At 50.6% G+C, this 12214-nt stretch overlaps 1 protein-coding gene across 5 annotated transcripts in view; it reads left to right on the top strand.

The window, feature by feature from the left end:
• Positions 1–12214, top strand: part of XRRA1 (X-ray radiation resistance associated 1) — a 67827-nt gene that overhangs the window by 39100 nt on the left and 16513 nt on the right. For all 5 annotated transcript variants that reach the window (XR_012642469.1, XM_074976764.1, XM_074976683.1 and 2 more), the window contains exons 8-13: positions 182–286; positions 2854–3113; positions 3924–3964; positions 6918–7055; positions 8018–8111; positions 9087–9205. Coding sequence is in view for 4 of the 5 variants with exons in the window: in XM_074976764.1 (XP_074832865.1) it covers positions 182–286; positions 2854–3113; positions 3924–3964; positions 6918–7055; positions 8018–8111; positions 9087–9205 (757 nt within the window). In the remaining variant the exon portion in view is untranslated. The remainder of the gene's footprint in view (positions 1–181; positions 287–2853; positions 3114–3923; positions 3965–6917; positions 7056–8017; positions 8112–9086; positions 9206–12214) is intronic.

Genomic DNA, 12214 nt, shown 5'->3' with positions numbered 1-12214 from the left:
CTTTATAAACCATTTACAAATGGTGCTTTAATGGCATCTGTGTTCTTTGGGAGGAGTCCAAGGTTCAAGTCTCTGGGTAGATCAGTGGCTTTCTGTTTTGTGCACAGCAGCCAGAAATGTGTTTTTTTTGACCTGTCCCCACCTGTTTGATTTATGAATGAGATCCCTTTTGTATTTGCAGTGACAGCACAGGTGGCATGAGGTTTCCATCTCTAGAAGTCTTGTTGCTGGATGACAATCACCTTTCTCACCCCAGTGTCTTTGTAAGCCTGGCTAATCTCTGCAGGTAAAGAAACCATCTCGCCCTAGAGGTGCGTAACTTCTTGGGGCCCAGCACCCAGCTCTGCTCACCGCCCTGAGCAACACACTGACACTTTAACAAAGAGGCTTTGTATTTCATTTAGGATGTTTTCCTTTGCACTCTGCCCAATCTCGGCAACCGTAGGTCAAATGGAAACAGAAGCAAAGAGTCAACGACTCCCATGGCTGCCCTAAAATAAATGGCGGGGATTCAATAAGAATTATGACAAGTGTTTTTGCTCATGTCCCAAATCTCAGAAATGACAGATGGGAGAAGATTGCTCTGTCCATTTCCTTCCATGGATTTAACTGTCTCCAATGGGTCCAGTAGGTTATTTCAGTCCATCTGAGTGATGGAAAAGTCATTGTGGGGATTTATTATCTGTGATAGCTATTCATACAGTGCATATTCATACAGTGGTGTGCAGCGAATTTCAGAAGCATCAAAGTTGAGGAGCTGAATGGGTGTGGAATGAAGCTCCAAATCCTCCCTAGGAGGGGCCCACATGGTACAGTAGAATCACGAACACATTGTTGTGGTCTTTACATATGTATGTCACAGAACAATAGAGTTTGAGAAGGTTTATGAAGCCGGGGTGGGGGTGGCTGCTGTATGGGGCAGACAGCGGAGCATGAAGGAAAGCTTGGAGGGAGGAGGAGAGCCAAGTGAAATTTTTCAGCTGAAACTTTTTCAGCGACAAATGCAGATTTGGAGACACAAATTTCTGTCCATTTTGCCAAATTGGTTCAATTGTAAACCACAAAAGAAAAATACACCCCCCTCCCCGCCGTTGGCAGTGCTTTGCTTTGACATTTTAGAGATGAAACATTTTGATTTTTTGCTCCACAATTTCTTTGTTTCCAACTTTTCTTTGGTTTTATTTGAAAAAAAATCAAACCACTTAAACAATGGTCAAGCCTGAAATGTTTCTTTTTGAAGTGTTTGAAATGAAATCTTCTATTTGAGCTGAAACGATTCCCCCTTTCCCCCAACTTCTAGACTTGTGGCAAATTTGAAAAAAATGTTTTTGGTTCAACCCAAAATAATTATTTTCCCAATTGTTAGAGTTGTCAGCAAACCAAACCACTGAGGAGTATGTGAACAAGCTCAGGGGAGCTGGTAGGAGAGAATTTTATGCTAATACCCTGCATGTCTGTCACACTGAATGATCTGAAACCCCTTTGCAAACATTAATGAGCCAGACACCACAGCGCTCCTGAGTTGACTGCATGTTGTTGTTCCCATTTCACCCATTAGGGAAACTGAGTCACAAAGAGGGGACGTGTCTCTTGCAAGACCACTCAGTCAGTCAGTGGCAGAGTTGGGACAAGCATGTAGTCACTGTTGGATGACAAGACACATGGCTAGGTGGACCTTTGGTATGACCTGATATTGCTGTTCTTATGTTCTCCTCTGACTCCTAGAGCCAACATTAATCACTGAATTGTATCTTTTGCAAGCATTTTGGAACCGTACGTGGCCTGGAGGTGGCAGTTTGGTTTGCATTCAAAGAGAGGGCCTACATATTGTTAGTGCTCAGTGTAGAGAATCCTGGAGTAGAATTTAGTACAGTAGACCCCTGAATTAGGTGAGGGTTGAGCTCCTGCACACCCTCCTGTAACTCAAATATCATGCAAGTTGAGGGGGAGCTAGGAAACTGACCAGTGCCGGTCAGTTTCCTGGCTCCCAGAGTGGCAGGGAGCAGGGGAGAAATTGCAGCTGTCTGTCTGCCTGGCTTCCCCCAGGTGGGGGAGCCGGGCGGGTAGACAGCTGCAGCGGCATGGCTTCTCCGAGCTCGGGGAAGCCGCGGAGAAGCTGCACCACTACAGATGCCCACCTGGCTTCCCCCTGGCTGCAGGATGCCAGGGAGAAGCCACAGTGGTGTGGCTGTCTGTCTGCCCAGCTTTCCCGAGCTGGGGGGCTGGAGCAGGGAGCTGAGGAGAGGATTTCGACTTGCACTTAACTCAAGTTAATGCAAATTAAGCACAAGTTGAAATTGCACATGTTGGGGGTTTAATGTGTAGTCGCTGAAGTTCTGAAGAGAGAAGGAACGGTGGATTGGGCTGGGACATGGGACTAGGTATCAGGAGCCTTGGATTTTTTTCCTTTCTTCATCATATTCCCTTTGTGACCCTAAGCAAATCAAATAATCTCTCTGGGCCTCAGCTTCCCTTCTGTACATCAGGGGTAATCTTGTTTCTCTTATTCCTAAATTACATTCATCAATGTGTTTAAACTGCAGTGTATGTACAAAGCATTGTTATATTCTTACTGCAGGATCCCATAGACTTCCATGGGAAGAGCAGACCTTCAGCATGTACGTAGTCAGGCCTGTGATTGTTCCCTTTGCATATCTCAGCATAGAGGAGGATTCGTGGCAGAAGCATCTGTGTCTGACGCCATCGTGGTGCACAGTTATTGAGAAGTACAGCATCTAGGGAGGCTCATGGACAGTTTCCTACTCTGCGTGTTAATAAGAGGGCTTAACATACGGTGGATATGTGCAAAAATAACTTTGATTAGGCTTCACTGTCATTTCCTCTTCCGCTCAGCCTGAAGCAGTTAAACCTGGACAAGAATGGGATTTCTGAGGTGCCTTATCTGCATCAAACGGAGAATTCCCAGTTCTCGCTCCACCCACCACGGGCAAAAAGAGGCACCAAGGTGGAGTCATGCAGCTCCCCCGCCGGACTCCAACAGAAACACGAGCAACGGCTGCAAGCTGGGGCAGGGTTGCAAGGAAAGCTGGTGATGGAGAAAGAGGAACTGGACTACTTAATTTTACAAAGCAATCTGGATCCAGACAGGACAGGTAACAGCTCCACGTCTCATTCCCAACTCTCAGGGCCTGCTCTGTTCCTGGTGAAATCAATGGGAACGTTGCCATGGAGTTCATTAAAAACAACAAGGTGTCCACTTGCATAAATTTGATTATGGCCTGAACTTACAGGAGCTGCAAGATTAGGTTTCTTAACCCACTGCTGAGCCTTTCCAAAGCCATGACCAGAGGGGCTGCATGACTTGATCAAAACAGCAGTACCTTGGAGAGCAATGGGAGTGTTGGGGTAGGGGGAACAGGTGACTCAGCGAGCTCTTTGTTATGAGATCAGACAAGGGGATATTTAAGCTCCTTTCTTGCCTTAATCTGTCTTGATCCCCTCAAGATCCACAGCAAAACACCCGTTGACTTCAGCTGGGCCCAGGTTTCACCAGTGGATTACAGTGCAACCAACACACCCAGTATGTTGCAGCCCTCTTCCCATGCTCTTGACATTGATGTATGTTTTGCTATTAAGTTGTGACCAGCAGTAATTGCTGTACTTGTTAGCAGACTCACGCAGAGGCTGAGTTCATCATGAAAACTGTCTCTTTTAGCCTCAGTCCCCCACTGCATGTCACTTTTGACTCTACTAGTGCTGGCCCGAGCCAACACCAAACAGAGCTGCATTATTATTTAGTTATTGTTTGCATTAGCACAACAGTCAAGACCGTGCGTTGCAGACCAGAGCCCTATTGTGCTAGGTGCTGTACAAACATAGAATGAAAAGCTGGCCCTGCCCGACCAGCTAAGTCCCATGCCATTGTATGTGAAAGCCCATGATGTGTTTGTATTTTATTACAGAGGTGGTTTTTACTGCTGTCTGTCGAGCCCCACCGCTGCTGGTAAGAACTGTTTGCTGGGTTATAGTCTAGGACAGGGGTGAGAAAACTTTTTACGTTGGGCCCCACTTTACATCCCTGCACTTAGCAGCCCCCTCCTCTCCAAAGCGCCTAATGCAAACGTTCTTGGTGAGTGGGAGCTGCTTATTGCAGGTCCCATTCACCAGGAATGGGGATCTTCAGCCAACAGATGTTTAAATGATAGACACACAAAGTCACGCCCCCCTCCTGGCCAGACCACACAGATTTACAAGTTGGTGTGGTTCTGGAGCCTAAACAGGGTGAGGGAGAGCTCAGTGGTTAAGGCATTGGCCTTACAGACCCAGGGATGCGAGCTCAAGCCACAAGGGGGCTTTTTGAGGTTCTGGGGCAGGTTAGATTTAAAAAAACACCCAACAAAAAATCTGTCCAGGACGGTGTGAGGTCTTGCTGTGAGTACAGGGGGTCTGGACTCAATGACCTCTTGAGGTCCCTTCCAATTCTATGTGATGTGTGTATATATATGTATGTATAACATGATTCCCGTCCTCACACCTGATGCATCAGGCAAAAAACATACATTGGCTGTTGTCCCATCTCCCAAGGAGATTATGATGAAGTGTCAACTTTCCTTTTTCTTTTATTTCTCTTACTTTGCTGGGGGGGGGGAACATTTCAAGGGCTGCTAAACTGAGTTTCCTACATCGTAATGGTTTTAAAAACAAAGAATCCTCACAAAGGGCCAAATCCTCCAGGTCTTAGCACAAGCCACAGGCTTTGCCTCCCACATTTCAAAATGAAACAGACTAAGCTAGAATCCTAGGAAGGGGGGACAGATATAGGAATAAAGACTGAAGGGCTGCCAATTGAGCATGCAATCTGAGTGGCTCTGTAACGCTTCCCGCCCTTGCAGCTGCATGTGGGACCAGCTCTGCTCCCCTCTCTCCAGCAGCGCAGAGCTGGGCAAGCTGTCTTTGTTGCTGGGATGTGCACAGCATGCCAGCTCCATGAGCAGCAGTGCAGGCTGGGCACCGGGGTGCAGCCAAGGGCGCCGAGGTTGGAGATGAGAGGTGGCAGAGGGTCCCCCAAAGAGAGTGCCACCCTCTGTGCTGCCACTGGGGTGGCTCTGCTGAGGTAGCCCTGCAAGGGTGCTGGAGGTGAGTGAAGGCTACCGGCGGGGGACAAATGCTCTGTGCTCCCCTTACAAAATTTCACCCCCCTCAAGAGGGTGCACCCTCCACTTTGTACACCTGGTCTAGGATGTGCATTCCAAAGTTCTCCTCCTCCTCGGGGTCTTCTCTTTAGTAGCATTAGCCTCTTGCTGTCTTAGTCTTCAAAAGCCCTTCTGGGCATTGCCAAGGCCTTAGGGGCCTGAATGATTTCTCATCAGTAGCTGCCATAGCCTGGAGGCTTCTGCAGCTCATTTTCACATAACCTGGGAACGTTTCAGCTCTTGAATCTGCTAGGGTGGTTTAGGGGAAAGCTGTCCTGCTGCACAGGGTGGACGTGCATTCTAATAGCTTCAATATCAGACTGAGAGGAGTCCAGGTTTTTGCCCTAAGGTGGCCAATGTCTCACTTGGCTCACAGTCAGGTGACACAGGCCATGGTTTGGTAATTGGGTGCCTGAGGTTAGGCTCTGAAATCTGTAAGTGGCCAGATTTTCAGGGATGCTGAGCACCCACAACCAGTTGTCTCTCTTTTTTTTTCTATCCATGGGCAGAATAAGTTTTGTTACGTGCACCGAGGCTTGTACAGATGTGCACCACCAGTATAAACATATGGTCCTGGCCGTGGGCGCTCTGCAAATCAACTGGACAGCACCTGAATCTCTCCTGGGCAGCCGCCCAAGCGCTCAGCTTACAGGGAATGCTGCCCACAACCAGTGTTTCCTGTAACCTGTGAGTGTATATGGTGGGACGAAATTGCAGTGCCGCTCAGCTGATTAGCAGAGCGCCCACAATTAGGTGCTGTGTTTCTATTGGTGGTGCACAGAAAATGTATTTTGCACATGGATGGAAAAAAAGTTAGCAAAAGCTATCCCTGACAGAAGGGCTTATCCTGTGGAGCTGTGAGGAGAAATAGTCTGTGGGATGCAGCGTAGAAAGAAGCTCAAAAGAAGAGCCGTGAGGATCGGGGCTGAGCAGACATAGGCTGCTGACCGTAGGGTCACTGAGCTGGAACATGGAGTGCCAGCTGGGCTTGGTTCTCCCACCTGCCACTGGGGAAGTGGCACAGACTGGGAATTATAGAGGATTGCCTGAGACAGCACGTGGGCAGGTTGTGCAGAGGGACTGAGCTGCCCTAGAAATGGAAAACTACATGGTGGTGTAGCTGGAGAGATGAGTCACAACCAGAGGGCACCCTGAGCCCTGGAGAGTGTGGGGGGCTGCGGGGTGAGCAAAGGACAGACAGGAGCAAGCACTGCACCACGCGAGAGCTGATCCCCAGCCCCAGCGAGGTGCCAGAGCAGTGAGTGAAGCCCACTCCAGTACTGTTCGCTTTTTCAGGACTACAGGGTTTCAGCCTATCTATAGGCTCAAGCAGCCATCCCAGCAGTGGCTGGTTTGGTTCTCATCTCGAAGGGTTTCATTACAATGAGAAGTTTAGAATTTTAATTCTTTTCAATGAACCTTTACATTGTGGAGCATCCGATGCAACCAGCAGAGGACAGTACCAGCTGACTCTGCTGCCTGGAGCCAGGCAAATGTGAACCTGTCGAGGTAATAATGGCAACACACTTGGCCTATTACAAATGGAGAAACTGAGACAGAGAGAGAGATTAAACGACTTGCCCAGTGTGTCACAGTGAGCCAGTGACAGGCATGGAGCTCTGAATCCTCCATTAGGCTTCATGTGTTCGCTCTTTTGGTTTCCTTCCGTGACTACTGTGCTGATCTCCTGGAGCAACTGGGGTGGACTTGTTATGGTAATTGGCCTGGTATCTCTTCTCTCACCGCTGCACCTCTGCCCGCAAGGACGTTCTCATGGAGGGAACTGACCGGCCCTGTCTCACCAACTCAGGGTCTCTCCCTGCCAGTTTCAGGAACGCCTCGAGCCAGGAGTTTGCACCCCCCCTGCCACAGCTGCACTATCTCAGTCTGGCCAACAACAAGGTGAGTCGGCCCTTGGGGCAACAGGCTGGAGCTGGTTGTGGTAGTCGGGGCTGTGGAGCATTGCCACAGGAACTGGAGGCATGGTGCCTGCCTCTCTTCTCCATCATGGCTCTGCGTCTGCTGGAGTGGCACAGATAGGAGGGGGAGGTAATTGATCTCAGTGGAGCGCAGCCCCAGCCCTCAACTGCTTGCAGCTGCTCTGCCTCCCCTGAAACATCTGGCAGTGCTAAGACACCACGGTGCTAGGGAAGGCAGAGCCGGCCAGTCTGGCCCTGTGTCTTGTCTGGCTGTTACCTCCATGCTGGATCTTCCTGGCCAGACAGCTGTCCGGCTGATGCTCACAGGGAATCGGCCTGGTGAAGCCCAGGTGATGTTCTCCTCATTAAATGGAATTGTTCATCTGGCTATGAATTGTGATTGCAGATACACCCGCCTCTTTGCTATTGAGGTGTGGTTCACTGAAACTACATTTCCTAGCATGTATTTTCCTAGGCTGATCTCAGCTGCTGGACTGCGCCTGTGTCAGAGATGAGGGTGGCTGCAGCCCAGCCCTGCCATCCATGTTTGCTTGGAAATAATCCCAGCAGTGCAGTCACTAGCTTTGCCTCGTCGAGGTCGTCCGTGCCCTTATGTGGTGCTGCTTGTCCATAGATCTCCAAGCACTTTACAAAGGAGATCAGAATCATCATCCCCATTTTGCAGATGGGAAAACTGAGCCACAGAGCTGTGAAGTGACTTTCCTGAGGTCACCCAGAGGCAGAGCTGGGACTAGAATCCAGGGTTTCCTCAGTGCTAGTTCAGTGCTCTAACCACTAGATAGCACAGTCCTTATTGTCTCCAAACTGCTGCCTTGGGGATTCGCCCCATCAGGTTCCTTTCTGATGCCATTAAAAGCTGACTCTCAGAGAGCATCTCCACGCATGCTGACAGGGAATGCTGTGAGGTTGTATTTCATCTTGCAGATCAAAACCGAGGAGGACCTGTTAGCCGTGGCTCTCTTTCCCTCTCTGATGGAGCTGACAATCCACAGCAACCCCCTCACCACCCTCCGGAGCGGTATGGTAGCAGCCAAACCCCAGGGGTCTGGCCCTTGGGGAAGATGGGAGCCCTGCAGGGTCTGCTCCTGCTCAAACACAGTGAAGGGCCTGCTCCTGCTCCCCTAAAGTCAGTAACACAATTCCCTGGGAGGTGCGGGATTAACAAACTGTTGTTCCCCAGGGCTGCCTTTTGAAAAGAGGGTATTAGCTGTGGTGCTGCAGCAGCCCTGGTTCTGACAGCTGGCATGGATGCAGCAGCCAGCAGTTGAGGGGTTAGAGCTGCTCTTACTTCACATTGCTGGCTGCTTGCTCAGATCGAGGAGAAATCCTTCAGGCCCCAGTCTCTGTTCACCTGGGCGATTTGCAGTGCCCTAGGCCAGCGACATGGCTCTTGGACAGGGTCCAGCAATGCCCACAAAGAGACTAGCCCCTGTTGCAGCTCTGTGTTCTCCTGGACCCTGCTTCTGCAACTTTAAGCCACCCCACAGGCTACGCGGAGGAGGCAAGGCCTTGCCTAGGCCCATGCACCGGCCTGAGGGGGTCATGCCCTGCCACTCTCGGACATGCAGTGCTGGAGCCTAAGGGAATAAAAACACAGCTCCACTGTGTTTCGGGGTAGGCTTTTACGCTTCGTGCTCCAGAATCCCATTGCAGTGACCAGTCAGCTGGGCCTCACTGCCTCTTGCTTAAAGCACAGCGAGGCTGGGGCAAAGCCCCGGCTGTGGCGTCTTGGGTGGAGCTATTCTGATTTACACGGGCTGAGAATCTGCACCGATGCTTTACAGATGAAAGCTGAAATCCTGTCGCAGCTGCTGGAAGCCAGAGGCAGTGCTGGTTCACTGTCTCACTGCATGGGTCAGTCCGGCTCCTGCTGACCCCAAGGGCCTTGTTGTGGAGCTGAGCAAAACCCTCACTCTAGAAGAGAGGTTGCTGGCTGCTGGCAGAGTGCCAGGGCAGATACAGCCGGGTTTAACACAGTACCCTTGTTTGGCAGGTGATCCACCTTTGCTAACCAGTTTCCTTCAGCACAGACTGGGGATTAAGCTAATTAGAAGAAAGATTTCAAAACTGGAGAAACCCCACCTCTGCATTCCAGCCAAGGCTAGTAGGAAGGTACGAACCGATCAGTCTGGCAAACAGGCTGGCTCCTGATGAGGTTGGGGCCAAACTCACTGACGGGCGAGATGCTGAGCGCTCCTTGCTCACCAGCACCCAGTTGCTCCGGCATTTCTAATCACTGCAATGTGCACGGCGCAAACCATTACGGTTAGTCCTGTTACCTGTCCAAAGAACACGCACTCTCCAATACTGTGGCCTGGAGGTCTGAGATCTCCTCAGCTTTAGGACAAGGCCTGACCTGTATTTTTCGCCCTAGATGCTGCGCATCCTTGCTCTACCCTGAAACCCCTCCTCTGCTCCACCCACTGCTCCAAGGCCTGCCCACCGCTCCCTCCTCTCTGCCCTCTCCTTCCCAGAGTGCCTTGCACCTGCTGAACAGCTCCTTGGGGGCCAGCCCCAGGGCCTCACTGACCAGCTGGTCAGGGGCTGGCCTCACATGGAACCACAATGGCTGGTGGGTGCTGAGCACCCTCTGATTTTGTTTCCATGAGTCCTTGGAGCCCCAAAACAGTCAGAGTCAAAGCTTGTGCTGGATTATACCCCTCCCGCGTGGCACATGTGACCCACAGCCCACTCTAACAGCACCGGAGGAATCCACTGCAGCCCAAACCCAATAACTGCAGCAAAAAGTCGCAGTTCCAATGGAATTGTACTGCTCTCGGACAGAAAGCTGGGCCTGCATGTTTGGAAGGAGGGACAACCCTCAGCCACTAACGCGGGGTGGCCAACCAGCTAGGGACGAAGAGCCATGTGGATAGCGTGCGAGGAGCCACGTGGATAGCGTGCAAGGAGCCATAGGTTATATATTTATTTTTGTGTGTCTCTATGTGTAGATTTTACATAGCTATATATAGAGATTAGACATAAAAATAAATATATAATATGTGGGTCAATGCCCTCCCCTCCCCCAGAGCCAGGCACTCCCAGCCCCAGCCCCAGCCCCCTGCTCTTACCCAATCCCCTTCCCCTCCCCCAGAGCCAGGCACTCCCAGCCCCACACTCTAACTCAATGCCAGCGACTCACCGGAGCTGCCACTGCTGCTGCCATGTGCTTCTCCCACCAAGCACTGGGGTGTGTGCGCAGAGTGGCAGAAGGCTCTCCCAGTGCATGGCTCCGAGCAGGAGCTGCATTTAATGGCGCAAAGAGCTGCACGTTGGCCACCCTGTACAAAGGAGATGATTTGTAGCTACACATCAGCTGTTTGTTCATTCCAAGTGTAACTTGCACACCTACTGGCTGTTGTTCTCTGGCTCACGGCCTAGCACCTCGACCACTTACAGAGAGAGAATATGAATCTCCTCTGCAGCTGAGCACCAGCCGGCTTTTAGCTCAAGTGGTAGAGGCTCCTGCACTAAGCCCTGGAGGTCCCAGGTTCAGTTCCAGCTGTTCGTGTGACGTAAAGATAATCAAGACACTAATGTCACTAGGCACAGGGAAACATGACAGGCTCCTAGCTCTGGTGACTTTATAATCCAGAGTGTTTATTGTCTAAACACCCATGCAGCCTGTACCATGACCCCAATTTAACAGAGCACAGAAGCATGAGCTTAAAATTAAGCGGGTGAATATTAAGTACTGCAAGTGGGTAATGTGGCTGTCAGTATGAGTCCATGGGGCCCCTCCGTGTGGTGAACCTGACAGAGCGTTGGGGACTTGACCCTCAAGTGAGGGCTTCAGAGGAGTGCAAAGTGAGATGGATTGAGGGGAGCTGTAGAGATGGGCACCCCCCTGATCTGTGGAGGCAGGAGCTGTTCTGCAAGAATGAATGCCCCTCAGCTGGTCCTCCTCACCTTCGGGCACGATAGATTTTAAGAACAGAAGGGACCCATGTCAACCTGTAGTTCCACCTTTGTGATGCAGGCCATAGACTTTGGGCTAATCTACACGACCGTGGAAGATCCATCCGCTCATGTGCAATCAAGCTCTCAGGGTCAAAGTTGACCCCTGTGCTCCTCACCAGAGGTGAGGAGCAAGAAAGGTCGATGGGAGAAACTCTCCTGTCAACCTTTTCCTGTTAAGACAGACAAGTTAGCTGAGTGTAGATACGTTGATTTTAGCTACATAATTGGTGTCTGCGGTTGACTTCCGTGTTTAGGATAGACAAAGCTTTTGTCCCAGGGTTTCCTGCTCCTTGGCTCTGGCAGTGTCCAACCTGCCATTGGCAGAGTCTTCTTACTCGGTGGCAGTCATGGGTGAGGGGCTCTCAACAGCATATTTTACTCTTGTCTGCCTTCCTTGCAATAACGCATAAATATCCCCTGGCTGTCCAGCAAATGCTGCTTTACCCTGACATTTGGGCTGTCCAGCAAGTGCATCACAAGGGAGTTCCTGAGAAGACAGTTTGCTTCTCAGACCCTGGCAGACCCTAGCGTGTTCCTGTCCCTGAGCTCTCACAACCTCGACTAGAAGCCGTAGAATAAAAACATCCCCCCAATAATGGCAGGTACATTCTCTTGTGGCTGAGTGATAGTACAATATGGTTTGTGCTGGTCTGTGTGGATGGGGCTATACCTTATTATAACCCGCTTAAGATCAAGAGAAGGATGACTAGGATGATCCAAGGACTGGAAGACCTACCTTAGGAGAAGAGACTCAAAGAGCCTGGATTGTTCAGTCTAACCAAATGAAGGCAGAAGGGAGACAGGATCGCACTCTAGGAATATGTCAGACGGATACATGCCAGGGAGGGAGGGGAGTTATTTAAGGTAAGCACCACTGTGAACACCAGAACAAATGGCTAGAAACTAGCCCAGCTGCCTTCAAGACTGAGCTTGATAAGTTTAAGGAGGCAATGGTACGATGCGGCTGCCTATATGGCATGTGGCCAGTCGGTGACTGACTGTAGAAAAGGCCCCTAAGGGCTGGAGGCAGGACACTGGATGGGGAGGGCTCTGAGTTGCTACAGAGAATTCTTTCCCATATGTGAGTCTTGCCCATGTGCTCAGAGTATAACTGATCACCGCATTTGGAGTCAGGAAGGACTATTTCCCAGGTCAGTGCCA

This window comes from Carettochelys insculpta, chromosome 1 (assembly GCF_033958435.1).
Source record: "Carettochelys insculpta isolate YL-2023 chromosome 1, ASM3395843v1, whole genome shotgun sequence".
Classification (NCBI taxonomy): domain Eukaryota; kingdom Metazoa; phylum Chordata; order Testudines; family Carettochelyidae; genus Carettochelys; species Carettochelys insculpta.
This window is presented reverse-complemented; position numbering and strand designations above follow the sequence as displayed.